Raw genomic sequence first — 22,735 nt, forward strand, 5'->3', positions numbered from 1 at the left:
TCCGAAGATATGATTGAAAGAATTGCTTCATTCTTGAACGAGGATTCCTGCAAAGTGAGTGTCCTGCATTTACATTTTTCTTGAAACTGTCACACCCTCTTACTATGAAAGCCATTTGATGGCTAAATTTGTTGCATTTGTAATGGTTTTAGGTATATATTTTTACATTAAAGTGAGTCAGCATCTTTTCAGTTGAAATGTCATTACTGTGCTTAATTGACCATTTTGAATTACTATTTTACAGAAGGCTTATTTAGAAATTTAAGCATTGTATTCTCATTTAAGCCTTTGTAAAAGAAAAATTATTTTTTTTTATTTGATCACTGAAATCTGCTGTCATAAATTAGCACACTCTTAGGGAGGAAGTTTTCTCAAGTTTATAATGTTGGTCACAAAATACTTCGCTGGCTTAACAAAATCCTTCTTATTTACTCCTAGATGTCTGTGCCTAGCAATAATGCCACCAATCTGCTCTGCCTTTGCATTTATATCAAGTAGCACAACCAGCCATTCATATTCATTCAAACCTAGCCAGGGACGGATTGAGACCCCCCAAATCCTTTTCCTCTCACTCTCATTCTTTCCATTTTTCTGCTCTACCCGGTAGTACCCACACAGTCCTCAAAATAACACATTCACCTGTCCCCAGCGTCTTCTGGACACTACAAGCACTACCTCTACCCTGGCTCTACACCTTTCAACTACTCCAGACACAGGCACTCTGTCCTTCTCATTCCTGCACTTCCTGCCCTTATACCTTTGTCTTCCTAAGGGCTGTAACATCCAGCTGTCTCGTCTGAAGCCAGTCAACTGTTTAAAGTTTATTCTCACGTTCACATGCAAGCACACACAGAACTCCAAAATTAATATTTTCCTTAGCATATACGTATGCACACATAGATACATTTTATATATATATATATATATATATATATATATATATATATATATATATATATATATATATATATATATATATATATATATATATATATATATATATATATTATATACATATATATATGGAGTTGTATAGGAAAATACTGTTATTTTCTTTTCCCAGCATTCCGGAGGATACATGCATAACACAGGTTAACAGTTGTTTGTTTGGGTTAGTGCCCTTAACCCAAACAAACAACTGTTAACCTGTGTTAGGCATATCCTGCAGAATGCTGAAAAAAAATAACAGTATTTTTCTATACAACTCCATATATATATATATATATATATATATATATATATATATATATATATATATATATATATATATATATATATATACATACATATATATACATATAAATGTATGTATGCGTGCGTGTGTACGTATATGCAGAGGAAAATATTATATTTGGAGTTCTTTATGTGCTTGCATGTGAACGTGAGAATAAATTTTAAACAATTGATAAATAAAATTTTTTTAGTAATGAGTATGATACACTTTGAATTGTGTGTGTTTTGTTGGTAAAAGTGTCCAATGGCTTTATACTTAGTGTGATTAAAGCACGAAGTAAGCCTCTCTCTCTCTCTCTCTCTCTCTCTCTCTCTCTCTCTCTCTCTCTCTCTCTCTCTCTCTCTCTCTCTCTCTAAAAATCGCCTCAAGCGCTCGACGATTCTGTCACATGCACTGCTCAGCCTCGAATAGACATTACACAATCTTAGTCAGCTCAACCAGGCTGGAACTGTATCACAAGTAAACTGATCTTGTAAACGTCTAATGGATCATACTGATATGCTTTTAAACACATAATTTTACCGACATCTTACTAAATTATTTCATCAAAACTAAACGTATGTATGCAATTAACATATATTAAACCAAGGTCCTCAAACACCACAGAACATTACAGATTTCAACTAATCTCGAAACTACGGAATGGAAACGATTATGTGAAACTACAGTATATACAAGAAAAAACCAATCTCATGAACTCTACCTTGACGGAGTACAACATTATTACTTTCATTCGCTCTTGAACTTTTCTGTGCTAGCATTTTTTTAACCACTGGGCAAACATAGCAAGGGTAAACTTCTTACTGTTACTTTTATCAGGTACGCGAGAGGAATATGTATGTCACAGGTGACAAAACTCATTACAATCAGCTGCTAGAAAGATGTACCATTCAACGCTGTTGGGATGAGGTCAAAGAACAAGCTGATTATTGCTCAAGAAAAGCATCCGTAGACAGTTTTAACAAGTATGTCTCTCTCTCTCTCTCTCTCTCTCTCTCTCTCTCTCTTTTATATATATATATATATATATATATATATATATATATATATATATATATATATATATATATATATATATACTGTATATATATAATATATGTATAATTTATATATATATGTATATATACTGTATATATATATATATGTATATTTATATATATATATATATGTATATATATACTATATATATATATATATATATATATATATATATATATATATATATATATATATATATATATGTATGTATATATATATATATATATATATATATATATATACATACATATCAGCATACAGTATATATTATTCAATTGTTTTCAAGATTTTGTTCATGAAGATTGAAATGACACATGTACTGTAATTTCTATGCTGTTTCATATATCAGTAGCAAAAAATCAGTCAAAGAGAAGATGCTGAGTTCCAAGTTGATTCTCCAAGTTATTATTTCCCCATTAAAAAAGTTAATTGTTTTTTCAACTTGGGTAAAGAGTGTCCAGATTTCAACCGCTTATATATAGTCCTGTAGGTTAGACATACCACTTAAATAGCTAATTCTCTTTTTCGTTTTCTTGGCAGGCAAAATAAGTACAGGAAGAGAGGCATTTCTCTTATCCCAGTGAAGTTCGGGATCTCTTTCACAGCTCTCTTCCTGAATCAAGCTGGTGCTCTTGTGCTTGTGTACACAGATGGGTCGGTGCTGCTCTCACATGGTGGCACAGAAATGGGACAGGGTTTGCACACCAAGATGATTCAGGTACACCACTGGCAGGGGAATATTTTACGTAGAGGAGAGTTTCGCTTTTGTTTTCCTTGACAGATTTTTACCATTGTTCCATTTTTAGACTTTCCCAGGGCTGTTTTGAAGGACTAACTCTTAAACAAGATAGGAAAACTGGAGTGAGACTAAGTTAAGGAGCTGAACATCTTATTGGAAAAGTGACCAAAGGGACTGGGTGAGATATAGAGTAAAAGGCAGAGAGCATTGCAGCAGGGGAATAAGAAAACGTTGTGTAAAGAACCTTGAGTGTCATCTACATCTTGCCTTGCAAGACACACTGTAAGTGGTATCTCTTATGGAATTTTTGTCTGTTAATCAGCTCATGGCCTCATTTTCTAGGTAGCAGCGAAGGCGCTTCAGATACCTGCTGATAAAATTTACATAGCTGAAACAGCATCTGACAAAGTCCCAAACACTTCTCCTACAGCAGCTTCTGCATCTTCTGACCTTAATGGCATGGCAGTAGTGGTGAGATGCTTCTTTTTCTTCGTTAATCCACAGATATACTCTATATACATTGTAAAACGAAACAAGTGGAACTAAAGTCTTGTTACTGAAATTGAAATCAGCGGCGTCCTCAGGAATTTAGAATTTATTTGTCATCCTGAATTCATAGATACCGGCACTAGTTATCAAAAGCATTTGCAGCTAATGGTCATTTATTTATTTGTTTATTTTTATTTATTTATAAATTTATTTATCTGTCTATCTATCTAATTTTTCCAGAATGCCTGTGAAAAGATTCGTCAACGGCTTGAACCTTATATTGCTCAAAATCCCAAAGGCTCGTGGGAAGACTGGGTCAAGGCAGCATATTTTGACAGAGTATCACTTTCAGCCACAGGCTTTTATAGGTAAGTCATGTATCCTTAATAGCTGATCCAACTCATGAATTATAACCATTGTTATATAATTTGTTTTCCACTAATAATTTATTTAACTATGAGTTGGACCTCAGAAATCAAATTACCCTGGTGGTTACTCAGATGCTTATCTCTTATAACGCAACACATGCATATAACTCACTTAGAAATTCACATGCTTATCAGTGATTTAAAAAGTAATCACTCAGATGTGAATTTATGATGAAAGAAAATAAGCTATGGAAAAATCAATTTGTCATACGGGTTGTGTGAAAATATGCAAGTATAGTAATTACTACGAAATTTAAGGATTCCAAAATACTGTCTTTGGGACTATTACTTTTGGGTGCAGAGAGAATGAAATAAAACATCTTCATATGTAAAAAGCATTCTAGAGATGCTCTATTGATTACTTTAATTTTTTCAGGACCCCAGACATTTCCAACTTCGACTTTGAGACACTAGAAGGAAGACCATTCAACTACTTCTCCTACGGAGCTGCAGTGACAGAAGTAGAAATCGACTGCCTCACAGGAGATCATTCAGTATGTTATTTGATGCTCGTTAGGATAAGTATTTCCGTCATGTCCCTCCTACTCATCTCTTCACTTTCACTTTATCAGGCGTTATTTTCCTGTCAAAACCTGCTGTTATGTATACCATTTCTTTTAAGAATATACAATTGTTTGTATTGGGAATTTTACTCAGTTTATTGGCTCTAATGAAGAACTTGGTTCCACAGTCCATCCAAAAGGGAGATTTTGGACATTATAATGGCAAGAATAGTGTTCATCCTTCATATAAAACTGACTGAATTCAATTTCCAGGTCCTTCGAACAGACATCGTAATGGATGTTGGAGAGTCTTTGAATCCTGCAATTGACATAGGCCAAATAGAGGGAGCTTTCACACAAGGACTAGGCCTCTTTACCTTAGAAGAGCTTCGTTATTCACAGGAGGGTGTTCTTCTTACAAGGGGGCCTGGTGCCTACAAGATACCAGGTACATGAGAACTATCTTTGTTGTATTATAATCTTAATTTTTTTTTACTAAAAATAAAATCATTACTTTTATGTAAATCATCCAGTATATTCTAACTAGTTGTATTGAATGCCTTTTTATATAGTTGTTTCAGGGTGCCAGTACAATAAATACCCTGTCTAAAGCTGATGATGCATGTGCCAACTGATGGGAGTTTGGTCTCAAATGGATTTGCTCATGGTCCAGTCTGTTTAACACGTACAGAATAAAGAGCCATAAAGAAAAGTAGTAACACATACAGAATAAAGAGCCATAAAGAAAAGTAGTCTTACAAAAGATCAGAAAATTGAGATCAAATTCAAGACTTTAGGAAAAACGACTACTTAATACATACAAAAATTGCACTAGTATGTTCCAAGAAGAGGATCTATGGCAGCCATGTTTTTTACTTGCGTACTGTATTTGTGCTTAAGAGGAGAGGCAGTAGCTTAGGGCAAACTTAGTGGAAGCCAGCTAAATGCTTCTAAAGGTCGAGATTTCATTCACTGAAGGAATGGCTTTGCGTGAAGGCAGATCAAGCATTATGTTCTAAGCTCTCTTCCAAGAAAACGAGAATAATGTTACAAGTGAAATGGGAAAAATAACACTTACGGTCTGTGACTCAGAGTATCCTCTCCTGAGTGACAGATAATGCTTTTTTAGTGTAAGCATTTTAATTTATAAAATTATAATGAAAGCTAAGATCATGCAAAAATTGCTATTACTATTTGAAAAAATCAAGAGCACTACACCAAATTATATTAGAGGTTTTAGAAAGTTGAATGTATCAATAATCAAGTGGATGATTACACTGTATTGTTATTGCTCATATTCTTATTATTCTCTGAACTTTGAAACAGAACCTTGAAAGTGGCAGCACTATTGCCTCATAATACAGGATCAGGGAGTGTCGGTGAAGTGTCCCTCTCCTCATAAGAGAAAAACAGTTCCTCCCTCATTCAGTTCCTAAATTCTTTGTTATTTATAATTTTCATCTGTCCAAGTTTTTATTATAGTAATCTTTGTTATTAAAAGTAGTAAAAATAGAAATTGGATTCAGCAGGAACTTTGGAAGATTTTCTCTTATAGGAACTTTGTAAAACTATACGTTATAGTTATTAAAATGTTCTTATTGCTTTTATTACCTTCATTATTAAAAACATTAATGTACTCGTAAATACCTTCTAGCCTGCATTTATGAAAAAATACTGTAAGCTACGCAATATTCTTTGCTCTAAAAAAGTTGAGTGCATTATTTGGACAACAATACAGGGGTATCCACCCGTAAGAACTGACTTTTGATCAAGAGATTCTAAATGCCCCTTTGCATTAGGATTTAATGAAGACTTTGTGGGTCAAACAAAGGCAGCAGTGCTATTTTTATGCTTGATCCCATTACTTGTTACAGTTACTCATGTCATACTAGTTAAAATATCATCTCAGCTGGACAGAGTACTAAGGCCCACACCAGGTTTAAACTTCCTTTCACACCTTAACACTCTTATGTCCTGTGCTGGCATGAAGATGTATTAATCTAAACCAACCAACCAGTCACTATATATCAGCATTCCAATCACTTGCCATCTGGCCATCATTTATAGTATTTGTGTCTTGATTTACTGAAGAAGCAAACCATTCTTCAGCATTGGTTGGTCAGTTGCTGTTCGTCTGCAGGTGGTGAGCACATAACCAAATTTCTCAAACCTCAAAACTGAGCCTCTGTACGTTAGACTTCTACGTTGGGTTGGAATCCTTATATTTGACTCAGCATACTGTCCAGTGCCATTTGTTTTTAGCATCTGCTTAATAATTTTTTTACATGTTTTTATATATGTAGCTTATATTACTATTGTTCATAAAGTGCAAATCTGTTTTTCCACCTTTTAAAATATATGTTAGTATTTAATTTTTTTCTTTGCTCTTTTTCTACTTTCCCACAGATGGAAGTTACTGTACAAGTTGAAGGCCTGGTGGCTAATGCCACCAGAATGTTTGCTAATTATGAGCAATAGTAATAATGATAATATGCAATTTCAGGCTTCCAGGATATACCAAAGGAGTTCAATGTATCCCTTCTTCGAGGAGCACCAAATCCCAGGGCTGTGTTTTCTTCAAAGGTAATTATTATTTATAAATATCTTACACACTTGTAATTACAGTGTATCATAGTTTTTTCTTCAGATGTGATTATTTATAAGTGTCTTACACATTTGGAATTATAATGTACCATAACTTTTTCTTCAAAGGTGTGTATCTTAACCACAACAAATTTTAGGTTGCTTTTTCCTTCAGATTAAGAATATGTCTCATACACTAGGAATATTGCATTGCCTTTTCCTTCAAAGAAAAAAAAAATAATGGTCTTACATGCATGGATCGTTATGTAGCCTTTTCCTTCAGAGTTAAAAAAAGCTAAGTCTTACAGTACCAGGTAGTCCCTGGTTATCGGCCCCGATAACCGGGGATCGTCACTGATAACTGTAGATCGACGCAAATCGATGCCAAAAATCCAGTTATCGTCATCACTAGACAAGCGCCATAAAACCGGATCGCCGATAACCGAGGCTGCTGATAACCGGGAACTGCCTACTAGAATATTGCGCTTAATTTTAAAAAAGAAATTCATTGTAGTGTTTGCAGATATACTGAATATGGCCTTGCTATTTCCCTCAGTATTAAGAAAGTATGTGTTGTACACTTCATGAATATAATACTAGTTTCTCTTCAACAGTAGGAAACTATAACTTTTCCACAGGCATGGGATATAACATTGCTTTTTCCTTCAAACTTAAAGTATATATCTACTTTTTTTTCTCCTCAAAAATAACAATAAAGTGTTTAGTATAAGTGGCTTGCACACTTTGAATATCACGTTGTAATGTTCACACTGATAAACTAGTAATAAACTTGTGTTCATTAGAAAATCTCTGGTGTAGCATGAAGTTATTGAACTGCATTTTACATTCTACTCGAAAGAAGTTGTGCATATTTACAGGAAGTTAAGATATCCTAGGTCATTCTGAGGTTGACTATTTGTGATATTCATAAATTCGAATAAATATTTGAGTGGCCTCTCAGTTATCACATTTAAAAATGTGGAGTCTCATTTCCAGCGAAACCTTGATTTCCCCTCCGAGGTAAAACCTTTTCCATAAATGTCAAAATAAATTTTTTTTCTTAGACTCACTGGCTTGTTATGACTGCTATTGCAATATAACTCCTTCTTGTAACATTTAGGCCATTGGAGAACCGCCTCTATTCCTCGGAGCATCAGTTTTCTTCAGCATCAGAGAGGCTATAAAAGCCGTCCGGATGGAGGCTGGTCTTAGTCCTACTTTCCGGTTAGATTCGCCAGCTACTGCTGAACGCATCCGAATGGCTTGCCCTGACTTCATCACAGAGAAGGTATTGAATATAGTCATATATCTGGTCAAAATTTTGACATAATGATCCAAAGTGTTTGTATTTTATGCAGTAAATAATTTATCCGGGTTCTTCCATTTTCTTTTTGCTATAACTGATGCCAGATGCACACCATACTTATCCATAATTGTTAGTTTGAGAAGTAAATCTGACATTTGTGGATCATTAATATTATTGCCCCAAACGACACTTTTATGTTTGATTTTGTACAGATTCATTCATGTCTGGCTTTTGTTTTTTCAGATAAAACCAGCGAAGCCTGGAAGCTTCAAACCTTGGTCTGTGACTGTATAATTTGCTGCTCCCTCTCCTTCGGAAGCTTAGACACTGCTTGTATCATTCTGATTTTAATTTGATACAAGCTACAAGAATGAAAGATGAGCTCAGAATTTCACTGGATCAAGAAAGGATCCTGTGCTCAGTATAATTTAATAATATAATTCAAAGATGTTATTCATAGATATATTTTTGTAAGAAGAAGTGACTTAGAGTGAATGTCCCATGATATCCAATAGTATATTTTTACAAGGTATGTTTTTGGGGAATATCATTTTCACCTAGTATTTGTGATGTACAGTATTTACCTGTTTTAAAGTCAGAGCCCTTGCATAAGTGTTCATCAATGGAAAATGTCTGATAAGAACTAGTAGAACCATAAATAACATGCTAATTGTACTGTAGCATAACTATATGATAAACTTGGCGCTGGTACTTTATATTATTTTATTTTACATCACCCCACAAAAAATAGAAAAAACTTGTCAGAAAAAATTTGTTATAGCCGAAACCAGGCCATTATTAAGCATAGTGGAGTTCTGAATAAGATTACTGGAGCCATGTCCAAGCCATGTTGGACAGGACAAAGTCGAATTCCTTGGACACAAGGTCAGCTGTAATAGGATAAACATGGATGAAATAAAGCTGATATTTCAGGATACTTCACCACCAAAGATCAAGACACAAGTGAGATCATTCATAGGATTGAGAGGCTACTACAGGAAGTTTGTGAACAGTTACGCAAATCATGTAGTGCCTCTGACCGACCTAGTGATTTGGTTTGATATAAAATCTAGTCTGTCAAACCAAGCACTGGGGCACTTTTGGGCATCCATCTCGCAAGGCAGTGGAAAGAGGAAGTGGTTGGACAGCAAGATAAAGAGATCCAGAAAATAAAGAGGATATAGTAAAAGGATATAAAGGGAGAACTGGGAGAAAACTGCATAATTGCACAAAAGTAACAGTTAGAGAGGTTAGACAGCAAGATAGAAGTAAGGAAGCAGGGAAGGAGGTAGGGTAAAAGGCTAAAATGTGGGTGCAGCTAGGGATGGAAGGGACGTTGCAAAGACCCTTTAGTATTGTCTACAGTGCACCACATGAGGTGCATTGCTGGCACTAACCCCGTATGGTACTGACCGACCTAGTGGAAAAGGGATGGCTGAACAAAGTGGAGTGGAAGGGATCACAACAGAAGACATTTGATGGGTTGAAGCAGGCTTTAGGAAATGCGCTGATGCTTCAATAAGACTTTCATTGTGAGGACAGTTGGGTTGATGAAGGGCGGGAGGCCAGACTTCTGCTAGAGTTCAGAGGTGGCATATGCAAGTAGGAAACTCCAGAAGAAAGAGCACAGTGGCTGCATGCTTGGAAAGGAGTGCCTAGCAATAATATTTGGAGTAAAGAGATTCCATCTGTACTGGAATGGGGTGTGTTTTGTGATACAGACCACAGTCCTCTTGCTTAATCCAGAGGTGCAAGATTGAAAGTCCAAGGATCATGAAATATACCAAAGAACTACAGAGGTAAAAGTTTCGAGTACCTCAATAGAATAAATTGCAAAAATATTAGATAATTTTTCTTAAGGGGTAAGTGGTCAAAGTGCAAGTTGTGGTAAATTATTATTATTTTTGTGGGTCAAGTTCCCTTTTGTACCGTTTTATTTTTGTTTTTTCATTACAGTTTCCGAGAATAAATGAGATCTGTTATGTTCAGTAATATTCTGAAGCTTTAGTCAAATAAGTTGATTTCATTAGATGCTCATTATTGAGAATGTATTTATCTAGTAAGATGTTAGTGAAATTCTTGTATGTATATATCAACTTTGTCTAAAAGCATGCATCTTTTTATTTACTAGGAAGCTTTACATACGTGTAATGTGTACGAGAATTTCCAGACTGGCCAAGTTCCAAGATTATGTCATGTTCTACTATTCAAGTGTGTGATTATGTTGACTGAACATTGAAGTCTATATTCTACTATTCATATATGTGTGATTATATATATATATATATATATATATATATATGATATATATATATATATATAAAAAGATATATATATATATATATATATATATATATATATATATATATATATATATATATATATATATATATATATATATATATATATATATATATATATATAAAATTTATATATATATTATATATATGCAATATATATACATATATATTTATATATACATATATATATATATATATATATATATATATATATATATATATATATATATATATATATATATATAGATTTGCATTACAGTGTATAGGCCTAAGTACTAGGATGGCAACAAATAAAAAATGACCAACAAATGGCTAGAATAGTAGAAGAAGAAAACAGAAGGGGAAATTTCTTCTTAGGCTTTCGGCATAGAGGTATGTATGTCGTTTGTATTTACCTGGAGAGAGACCAATTGTAATTGGTTTCCATGGGTCACCTAACCATAGAAGGTATATATCTGGAGTTGCGATCTCTATAACAGTACTACATAGTTTGGTGGTCTTCCGACAGGGGGCACTGAAAAGCCTTGCGGCCATCTTTAAAGGTCTGGTAACCCCCAAATTGAACAAGGGCTTAGTGCGATTGAGAATCTTTTTTTATCGTAAATACTTAATGAGTGTTTAAGTGTTTATTGGGTAAGTGTTTATTGAATGTTTATAGTGTTTAGTGAATGTTTGTGAATGTTAGTGTATAAGTATTCAGTGAATGCTTACTGTGTAAGCATTTGGTGAATGTTTAGTGAGTGTTAAGGGTTTAGTGAATGTTTTGTGAATGTTAGTGTTTAGTGAATGTTTAGTATGTATTCAGTGAAAGTTTAGTAGTGTTTAGTTAACATCTTGTGAAAATTAGTGTTTAGTGAATGTTTAGTGTGTGTTTAGTGAGTGTTTGATGAGTGATTAGTGAATGTTCATTGACTATTTAGTGTTTAATGAGTGTTTAGGGATTTAATGTTTAGGGTTTAGTGAGTAATTATTGTTTAATGAGCATTTATGGTTTAGTGAGTGTTTAGTGTATAGTGAGTGCTATGTGAATGTTTAGTGATGTTTATTGTATAGTGAGTGCTGTGTGAATGTTTAGTGAGTGTTTAGTGTTTAGCGAGTACTTAGTGAATGTTTAGTGTACAGTAAGTGCTTAGCGAATGCCAAGTGAGTATTTAGTGTTTAATGAATGTCTAGGATTAAATGAGTGTTTAGTGAATGTGTACTGAGTGTTTGGGGTACATTGAGTATTTAGTGTGTTTAGTGTTTTATGAGTGTTTAGTGAGCATTTAGTGTATGATGAGTGCCTGTATAAGTGTTGTGAATGCTTAGTATTCAGTGAGTGTTTAGTGAATGTTTGTGAGTGTATAGTTTTGTGAGTGTTTTGTGAATGTTAGTGTTTAGTAATGTTTAGTATGTGTTCAGTTTTAGTAGTGTTTAGTTAACATCTTGTGAAAATTAGGTGTTAGTGTTTGTTTACATTAATGTTTTAGTTAGTGTTTATGTGACTGTATGTTCAAACTAAGTCCTGTAATTTTTAGGAACAATTTATGCTTTACACTGCTTTAATCCAGCATTTATGGTTTTGAGTGTTTAATGGTTGGAGTGCTATGACCAACCTATTTTTGTGATGTAATATTTCTCTAGTGAGTGCTCATGTAATGTTAATCATGTTTACCATCATCATCATACTAATAATAACAGCAATAATAATAATAATAAGAGTAAAAATAATAAATGTTAATAGTAATTAAGATAACAATTTAGTGAAAATGACAAAAATAATAATAAAAATAATAATAGTATTTAGCTGGACCGAGTGTTTTCAATATGGTGTTTAGTGAGCATTTGGTGTATGATGAGTGCCTACCCCAGTGTTGAGTATTCAGTGAGTGTTTATGTAATTATGTGAGTGTATAGTAATGTAGTGTTTAGTGATGTATGTATATAAGTATGTGTGTTTAGTAGTGTAGGTGTATTGTATGTTATATGTTAATCTTTTTTCATTTTCTTTTAACGTTAGTTTTATTGACTTTTTATGCAAAGGAAGTCCTGTAATTTATAACAATTTATATAAACACTGCATTGATCCATATAGATGCTTATATTGACTATAATGGTTGGATATTATACCAACCTATTTTTATATATATAATATTTCTCTACATATTGGGTCAAGTAATAATAATAATCATCATCACCACCATCATCATCATACATACATAATAACACAATAATAATAATAATATGTATGTAAAATAATAAAATTAATAGTAATAATAATAAGATAACATATATATATAAAAATGATAAAAATAATAATAAAAATAATAAAGTATCAGAAGTGAGACTGATTCTTTACTGTTCACGACAGGTAGGACTTATGATGCGGAAAGCGGACGGAAGGTAGCGGGCAACAATTGACCCCTATGACGTCCGTACAGAATTGTGTTTGTTAAAAGGCATAAATGACATATACAGAGCATTACAGAACATGTACAAGGCATATATATATATCGGCGAATATATATATAATGATATATATAATATATATATAAAGAATCTGAAACATATAATAATATGACAAATATATATATATTAATGTACAGTACAAATGTAGAGCAAAACACAAGGAACGGAGACAATTTGACACACATACATATATATATATATATATATATATATATATATATATATATATATATATATATATATATATATATATATATATATATATATATATATATATATATATATATATGTGAGTTCAGTGGTCAAGTGTGTGATTCTTTACTGTTCATATAGGACTTATGATGTAAAGCAGACGGATATATATATATATGCGTCCGTACAGATATATGTTTATTAAATATACATAAATGATATATATATATTACAGAACATATATTATATATATATATATCTCTAATATCCGTATATATACATATAATGAGATACATAAATAATCTGAAACAGTAACAAGTGACAAATATATATATTAATATATATACAAATATATATAAAATATATATAACGGATATCTATTTGATATATATAATATATATATATATATATATATATATATATATATATATATATATATATATATATATATATATATATATATATATATATATATATATATATATATATATATATATATATATATATAATAAATATATGCATATATATTATATATATATACACACACATACCTATAATAAATATATATATATATATATATATATATATATATATATACACATATATATATATATATATATATATATATATATATATAGATGAGAGAGAGAGAGAATATTACTGAAAAATTAAAGGAAATTATAAACTTTATCAGATGAAAACTGAAACAGTTCAAGATTGTATCAAAATAAAGAGGGAGAGAGAAAGAGAGATTAAAGAAAAATTAAAGGAAATAATAACATTTATCTGATAAAAACTAAAATAGTTTGAGATTGCATCAAAATAGAGAGAGAGAGATATTACAGAAAAATTGAAGGAAATACTAAAATTCATCTGATAATAGCTGAAATAGGTCCAGATTGCATCAAAATAGCGAGAGAGAGAGAGAGAGAAAAGGAAATGATAAAATTCATCTGATTCAAAATCAATTTTTATTACAGATTGCATCAAAACAGAAAGAAAGTGAGACAGAGAGACGTTCACTAAACGAAGAGCATCAAAGGCTTTCGGGGGAATGTTTCCGATAAATGGAGGAATAAGGAAAAGGGAATGTTTGGGGCTTCACCAGAAAGGAAGCGATAGAGTAATCTCCTGAAGGAGCGAAATTATTATGCCTCGTGAGAGAATTGTTTCTTGGGTACCCAATGAACTATACAGGACGCCTGAACAACATCTCTCATCAGTACTAGGCTTTAACATCAATATGGTATGTAATGTATATATATATAATATATACATAATTTATATATATATATATACTATATATGTATATGTATGTATGTATATATATATATATATATATATATATATATATATATATATATATATATATATATATATATATATATATATATATAGATATATATATATATATATAGAGAGAGAGAGAGAGAGAGAGAGAGAGAGATCAAAGGGGCAACCAGGAAGGAAAGGCATACGTATATCATATCACACTTTATTATTGTCGACGGCACTTAGCAATGTCACATTGCATCATCAAGACTAAACTGAGCTAAAAAGACTTCTTTTTAGCTCAGTTTATCCTTGATGGTGTAATGTGACATTGCTAAATAATAAACTGATATGATATATGTTTGCCTTTTCCTAGATGCCTCCCTTTATTATAACTAAGAAGCCTACAGTTATATGACCTTTTTAAACATGTATACACAAACACTCACACACATACTCATATATACAATATGTATGCGTATGTATGAATGAATGAGCATGAATACGAGCGTTTCTATAAGGTTAAATGCCATTGCTTAATTAATTCCATTTTGTATGCATGGATATGAGGCTCTTAACTATTTTCTTCAATGGTTTATAAAGTAGATTTAATGAGACACACCAATAATTAAGTAATTTTAGATCCGGTCAGTATTTTCAGTCTAGATCCGAATCCATTTCTAGAAACATGTCCAAAAGACAAATTCTTTTCCTCCGGAATCTTATTTCGCCTGAACCGAAGACTTCAACACTTTTCTCAGAACATATTTTGGAAATTTGCCTTTTTCTCCCTTTTTTTATTCTAGTTTCCGTTAGAATCATCTGCAGATAAAATTATATGCTTTGAAGAAGTAGGATGAAAGGTAACCATGTTACCAGTACTGAAAAACATTTATACGCAATTGTTGGCTATGAATCTTTTTGGATCAGTTATTGCTTATAAAAATAAAGGGAGTTCAAAACTTTGGACATGATAATGTTTTTGGAGGACTAACTAGCCATCTACATAGAAAGGCCAGTACGATTAAGTCTGCTCTCAGGAACTGGAACAACGAGATTGAAACTAATGAAACCATTCAGAAGAAAGACTTTCATATTCAAAAGAATGAGGATTTAGAGAAGGAGATAAGGAAAGAGTGGTCCTGTGTTGAAGAACTTCGAAAAGCTCTTGTTGATGCTCAGGACAGGATAATGGAAATGGAAAGCAAAAATAAGGACCATTCCTCGAATAACGATTGCTTGAAGGAGAAAAATGAAGAATGGGAGGATGCCATGCTTAAGAAAGAAAAGAATATCGAACAACTGAAGGACCTCCTCGCTTGCCAAGAAACAGAACTTGAAAAGAACAAGGGAAAAATACTCGAATTGGAAAATGAACAAAAATGTGAATGAGGTCTACATCACCTATCTCGAGGAAAAGGTGAAGGCCCATGAAGCGGAGAGAAAGAGGAAGAGGAAAGAGCTGGAAGGACACCTGCGGGCCTCACACCAAGAAGTTCATGTTCCTCAAGCAAGAAATGGCGCTCTTGACAACAGTCTTGGAAAAGAGGCCCAGAGGGATAATTTAGGTGTCCAGTCGAAGGTCCAGAAGCCGGACAATCGAGCTCAATCGCTCCAACGGGACTTCGCTGAGAATGAACCGCAAATTGTCTCGTCGAAGGAAAAACTCAATAACGAAAGGGAATTTTGGGTTTGTTCGAGAAGAGGCCCAAGAAATGAACTGGGAGGTAGAAGGAAAACGCGGAGGAAGTCCAGACGAAGAGATCCTTGAAGTTCTTGGGCCCTCTCCAGGCCCGCTCACCCAAAAGCAGCCTCTGGGTTTGACCCTTCCCTTCTAGGCTGCCCTCGAGAGACTGGCGAGCCTTGGGGGTTTTTGGGCCTCATCCTTGAAGTCTTCGGGCCCCTCTCCAGGCCCCCTTCCCCAATCTGGCAGGATACCTGCCTTCCTCTGAGGAAGCAGCCTCTGGGTCGGACCCTTCCCTTCAAGGCTGCCCTCAAGAGAATGGCGAGTCTTGGGGGCTTTTGGGCCTCATCCTTGAAGTTCTGCCCTCAAGAGCCCACTTCCCAATCTGGCCAGGATACCTGAGCCTTGGAGTTGGACCCTTCCCTTCAAGGCTGCCCTCAAAGAGAATGGCTTTGGGCCTCATCCTTGAAGTTCTCGGTCCCTCTCCAGGTCCACTTCCCAACCTGGCAAAATACCTGCCTTCCTCTGTGGAAGCAGCGTCTGGGTCGGACCCTTCCCTTCAAGGCTGCCCTCAAGAGACTGGCAAGCCTTGGGGGCTTTTGGGCCTCATCCTCGAAGTTCTTGGGCCCTCTCTAGGCCTGCTTCCCCAACCTGGCAGGATACCTGCCTTCCTCTGAGGAAGCAGCCTCTGGGTCGGACCCTTCCCTTCAAGGCTGCCCTCAAGAGACTGGCGAGTCTTGGGGGCTTTTGGGCCTCATCCTTGAAGTTCTTGGTCCCTCTCCAGGTCCACTTCCCCAATCTGGCAGGATACCTGCCTTTTTCTGAGGAAGCAGCCTCTGGGTCGGACCCTTCCCTTCAAGGCTGCCCTCAAGAGACTGGCGGGTCTTGGGGGCTTTTGGGCCTCATCCTTGAAGTTCTTGGTCTCTCTCCAGGCCCACTTCCCCAATCTGGCAGTATGCCTGCCTTCTTCTGAGGAAGCAGCGTCTGAGTCGGACCCTTCCCTTCAAGGCTGCCCTCAAGAGACTGGCGAGTCTTGGGGGCTTTTGGGCCTCATCCTTGAAGTTCTTGGGCCCTCTCCAGGCCCACTTCCCCAATCTGGCAGTATGCCTGCCTTCTCCTGAGGAAGGAGCCTCTGGGTCGGACCCTTCCCTTCAAGGCTGCCCTCAAGAGACTGGCGAGTCTTGGGGGCTTTTGAGCCTCATCCTTGAAGTTCTTGGGCCCTCTCCAGGCCCACTTCCCCAACCTGGCAGGATACCTGCCTTCCTCTGAGGAAGCAGCCTCTGGGTTGGACCCTTCCCTTCAAAGCTACCCTCAAAAGACTGGCAAGCCTTGGGAGCTTTTGGGGCCCATCATTGAGGGGCTTGGGCCCTCTCCAGGCCCACTTCCCCAGCCTGGCAGGATACCTGCCTTCCTCCGAGGAAGCAGCCTCTGGGTCGGACCCTTCCCCTCACCATACTGTTTGCTTTCTCTAACCCAGCTTTTTAAATATGACACTTGCTTTCCCTGAAGGCTTCCAGACGATTTGAAGTATCTCGGAGATTGTTCCTGGAGGCTTTGGAGTTCGGAAAATGCGCGAATGGCATTTCTCTCGTTCTTCCAGGAGCTAGAGACTGAAGGATTCCAAAATGTCTTCAAGGAAAATTCCAAATTTTTAGATCATTTTAACATCGCGGTTTTTTTTTTATTTTAACGAGTCGTCTTCTGTAATCTTATGGGAAGTGTTAAGTGTTAATGAATGTTAAGTGCCCCATAGACGTTACGACCGGCAGATCAGGTTCTGTTCTAACTCCGGTATCCGCGTTGCCCATAGATGTTCCGATTCACTTCAGTGTTCCGAAACCTGGTCCAGGGAAGACGTGTCAGCTCCGCTCAGTGATGACGCTATAGACTGCGCTCTTGCAGCAGAAATTGGAAAACCCCAGCGAAAAAGGAGAACCTGGATTAAACTATGGTTGAGGAAGAAAAATGAATTATCTCACGCTTGTTTATTTAATGAATTGAAACTTTACCCTGGTGACTGGTTTATTTATCCGAGAATGGACGAGCAGACCGACATGGACTTATTATATAGGCCTATGGTCTCCCCTCTTCTAGAGATAAAAAGCACACTTGTACGAGACAACCAATAAGACTGTACGAGAGGTTGCTGGCCGCCCTTTGCTTCGGCGCCACTAGTCGTTTCTAGGGGATTATAATCCCAGAGACATGTAAAGCAATAATTCAGGTTATGCAACACGAGTTTACAAAGGTAAAAAAGTAACTGTTACATCCACAGTATCCTGCATACTTTAGTGGTATATAGTCTAGCATACAATAGGTCTTTGATCCTTTAAAGCAGAATAGGTCCTTAAACCTACGTTTCTCTAGCCAAGTAAGAGTACAATTTTCAACTTTTTTGCACACAAAATTTTTAATTTATACAAGGAAAATTGAAATATTAAAAATATATTATCATAACTTTCTGTACAGAAAATAACAATATAGTTTAAACAATAGTATTAATACATACATACATACACACACATATATATATAAAATTTATATATATATATATATATATATATATATATATATATATATATATATATATATATATATATATATATATATAATATAATATATAATATATATATATGTGTGTGTGTGTAATACATATGTATTAGCACTATTGTTTAAATTACATTATTTTCTGTACATAACATAAAGTTTATGATATATTTTTAATAATATTTCAATTTTCCTTGTATAAATTAAAAATATTTTGTGCAAAAAAGTTGAAAATTGTACTCTTACTTGGCTAGAGAAACGTAGGTTTAAGGACCTATTCTACTTTAAAGAATCAAAGACCTACTGTATACTAAACTATATACCACTAGACTATGTAGGATGCTGTGCATGCAACACAATTATTTTTACCTTTGTAAATTCGTGTTGCATAACTTGAATAATTGCTTTATATGTCTCTGTGATTATATGCCCCAAGGAGCGACTTGTGGCGCGGAAGCAAAGTGTGGTGTGGCCAGCAACCTCTCGTACAGTGATATTGGTTTTCTCATACAAGCGTGTTTTCTATTTCTGTAAGAGGGGAGACCATATATAAAAATTCCTGTCGGTCTGCTCGTCCATTCTCAGGTAATTAAACCTGTCACTGAGGTAAGGTTTCAATTCATTAAATAAATAAGCGTGAGATCATTCAATTCTCTTCTCCAACCATATATAGGCTATCTATCTATCTATCTATATATATATATATATATATATATATATATATATATATATATATATATATATTTATTATAAATATAATATGTACTACTTTAATAAGTTTGTATAAAGGAATCATTTTGACTATTAAAATAAGTTTGCAAGTTGTGAATGATTTTGTGTTAAAATAGATTGCAATATAATTATGTGATGTGTATATATATATATATATATATATATATATATATATATATATATATATATATCTATATATTACACACAGTGCTTGGCGTCTTGTAAACAAAACCGACGAAAGAAAAAGCTAGCCGTCATTTCTCTGTTCTATGGCATTGAAACGTATGGTCTTGGGGATTGGGTGGGGATTTGTAAAGGTAAAGATGGGAAAGGTTTGGTATGGGAGAAGGAGGTGTGGTCCGACTGGTCGGGAAGAGAGTGTCCATGCTGGGTTTGGCAGAGTTGTCTTGTGGTGTTTTGGACATTTGTTATTTCATAGGTTGTTCTCTTAGGCTTGTAAGTTTGTTTTGGGGTTACTACCTTGTGCTGGTCTGATAAGGTGAGTTTTTGGTAATGAATTTTTCACGCATCGGGTATTAGGCTACTTTGGAAATTAATCTTTTCCTATAGTATTTTGGTTGTTTATCCAGAATTTACGTTATTATTTGTCGGTCGACGGTAATTAACCGCAGAATTGTACGCTTTCCATCCTGTTATAGGGGAGCTTTTGGTAAAAAGTATAGTTTACTTCAAGGTGGGTTCCAGGGGGTGGAGCCACCTGCTAAGTAACACGGCCTGCTAGCTTAGGTTAGATTAGGCTAAGGCCCCACCGAATCCGTCGCGTGCGTCCAACACTGCCAAAGCAGCCTCGTCCGTCTATAAGCGTGTCCGTCTTCTGCGTGTGTGGCCCAACCAGACAAACGAGTGACGGTTACAAGACGGACAGTTCAGCAGCACTTGCCGTCATGGAGGGGCGTGCAAGATTTTGCTCTGTGACTCATTGCTGTCACCCAAACTAGAATGAGGAAAGAGTGGAGAATATGCAGCACTCTTTCATAAGCTATGACAGCATCCAGAGAAGTTTTTTAATATTGTCAGATGTCGCCAAAAACCTTTGACTTAATTCATGAGGGCATTATATCTCGAATATCAAAATTTGATAATTACAGAAGATCAATATCAACGGAAGAGAGACTTGTAGTAACTCTAAGGCAAGGATTACTGATTTCGAAATTTGTCAAGTTGCATTGTATTTTATTAAATAAAAAAAATTCAGATGTGTAGAGTGTGTGTGAACTAAACACTAGATACAGTAACTTATGAAACAAGGGTAGGCTATTTACATAAATGTATCCATTAGAATATAATAAAAAAAACTACTTGAATCTTTTAACATAACCACAAATCATCACATTTGATTGTAACTCAAACTTGGGCAGGTGGTTCAAAAGTAGATTGCTGTAAGTCTATGTTTGTGTGGGGCAAGGTGGGAGATGGTGTCTGGCTCGGTTGGCTCGGAGCTGCACGTCCAACTGCGGCTAAAAACAAAACGTTTTGTTCCTTGCACGTGCAGTCTAGTGATGCACCTGACGCCACCCACGCGCATGTGTCATGTGGGGCCCCTCGTATTTGAATTATGGCAGTTGATCGAGATGCACAAAACACTTAGCCATGTTGGACACATGCGACCTATTCTGTGGGGCCTTAGCCTTAGGGTACATTAAGTTAGTATAGTTCCTTTATAATAGGTTTCCTTAGCAAATCCCTTCTTAAACATATGGCTCCCTGATAATTTGTGAATGCGCAGAACCATTCCATAACAACAACATGGCGGTCCGGTATACCACCCAGTGCTTCCAAAACCCTGCGTTCCCAAAGGGTCCCCAACCATGTTGGGTAGCTATGAGGTTAATGATAATTGACCAAAAATAAGAACTCCAACTCCTTCATCAGCAACACTGAAAGTATAGGAAAATTCAATTTGTAAGGTAATTGTCCCTGCAGAGTTCTTACTTAGAAATACCCTCTTCTTAAAGGCCACGTCTTCCTTGCTGTGATGGTTAGATAACTTATACTGTAGAGAAATAATTTTTATATGTTCGAAAACAAGTTGTACTGAGAGAAAGGTTTAAATGTTTTAACACTTTATCAAATGGGTAGAACTAAGCAAGAGCTCTGCATCAGATATTACTTTGGAAATTGATTTTTCCTATAGTATTTTGGTTGCTTATTAAGAATTTACTGTTATATTTTGTTGGTCGACTGTATTTAACCTCAGAGGTTGTATGCTGGCCATTCTGGAATGCTATTGCGCATGCTCAGTGTTACAGGGGAGCTTTTGGTAAAAAGTGTTGTTTACTTCAAGGGGGGGTCCAGGGGTCAGAGCCCCCTGACTAAGTAACATGGCCTGCTAGGTTAGTTTAGGTTAGGTTAGGGTATGTTAGCTTAGTATATTTCCTTTTATAATAGGTTTCCGTAGCCAGTCCCTTAAACATATGGCTCTCTGATGACTTGCAAATGCATGGAACCATTCCACAACAACAACATGGCGGTCTGGTCTTTCTCCCATTGTTTCCAAAATCCTGCATTCCCAAAGGGTCCCCAACCATGTTGGGTAAATATGAGGTTAGTATACACTACATATGTGGCTTTTGTTGAATACCTTTCTCATCTTGTTCTCCAGGGAGGTGAAGGCACCAATGGAAAAGGACTCATGGAAGTCATAAGACAATTGCTCTCCAGGTTTTTACAGCAGGCTTTTCCTGGCAGACAGGTTGACCAGTGGCTGGTGCCCAGTCATCAGTCTCTCCTCTGAACAAGTTTGTTTGTTAGGCTCCGTTCAGAATGGAAAAACTGCACGGTACATGTTGGATTCCATAAGAGATGGTGGCTTTATGCTTTTGATAGATCTGAAGGAGCCATATTTTTAGATGCCCATCCATTAGTATCCTCAGAAGTGTCTGTTTTGCCTTAAATGAAACAGTCCACCAGTTCAAATCTGTGCATTTCAGACTGTCAGCTACCCCATTGACATTCACCTGTGTTTCATTATTATTATTGTTCAGTAGATGAAACCTATTCATATGGATTAAGCTCTCAGGGGCTATTGATTTGAAATTCAAGCTTCCAAAGAATATGGTGTTCATTAAGAAGTAAGAGGAAGTAAAGTGGAATACAGAAAGAAGAAATCCCACTTATTAAAAAAAAAATTAATTAATAAATAAATAGATAAAAATGTATTAAAATGCAAGAAGAATAGTATTATGGTAGTATTGCATTGCATTTTCGCTTGAACCTCTT

The 22,735-nt window shown here is 35.4% G+C and overlaps 1 protein-coding gene across 1 annotated transcript in view; it reads left to right on the forward strand.

Moving 5' to 3' along the window:
* The window catches only part of ry (xanthine dehydrogenase rosy), a 52,408-nt gene extending 43,377 nt beyond the window's left edge, over window positions 1–9,031 (forward strand). Inside the window, exons 19-28 of the mRNA XM_067103795.1 lie at window positions 1–54; window positions 2,054–2,199; window positions 2,813–2,990; window positions 3,354–3,482; window positions 3,741–3,868; window positions 4,305–4,422; window positions 4,705–4,879; window positions 6,935–7,014; window positions 8,135–8,302; window positions 8,564–9,031. The exon at window positions 1–54 is cut by the window's left edge and continues 97 nt beyond it. Coding sequence (XP_066959896.1) covers window positions 1–54; window positions 2,054–2,199; window positions 2,813–2,990; window positions 3,354–3,482; window positions 3,741–3,868; window positions 4,305–4,422; window positions 4,705–4,879; window positions 6,935–7,014; window positions 8,135–8,302; window positions 8,564–8,614 — 1,227 coding nt within the window. The 3' untranslated portion in view covers window positions 8,615–9,031. The remainder of the gene's footprint in view (window positions 55–2,053; window positions 2,200–2,812; window positions 2,991–3,353; window positions 3,483–3,740; window positions 3,869–4,304; window positions 4,423–4,704; window positions 4,880–6,934; window positions 7,015–8,134; window positions 8,303–8,563) is intronic.
* Window positions 9,032–22,735: the final 13,704 nt, after the last annotated feature.

This window comes from Macrobrachium rosenbergii, chromosome 5, assembly GCF_040412425.1.
Source record: "Macrobrachium rosenbergii isolate ZJJX-2024 chromosome 5, ASM4041242v1, whole genome shotgun sequence".
NCBI lineage: Eukaryota > Metazoa > Arthropoda > Malacostraca > Decapoda > Palaemonidae > Macrobrachium > Macrobrachium rosenbergii.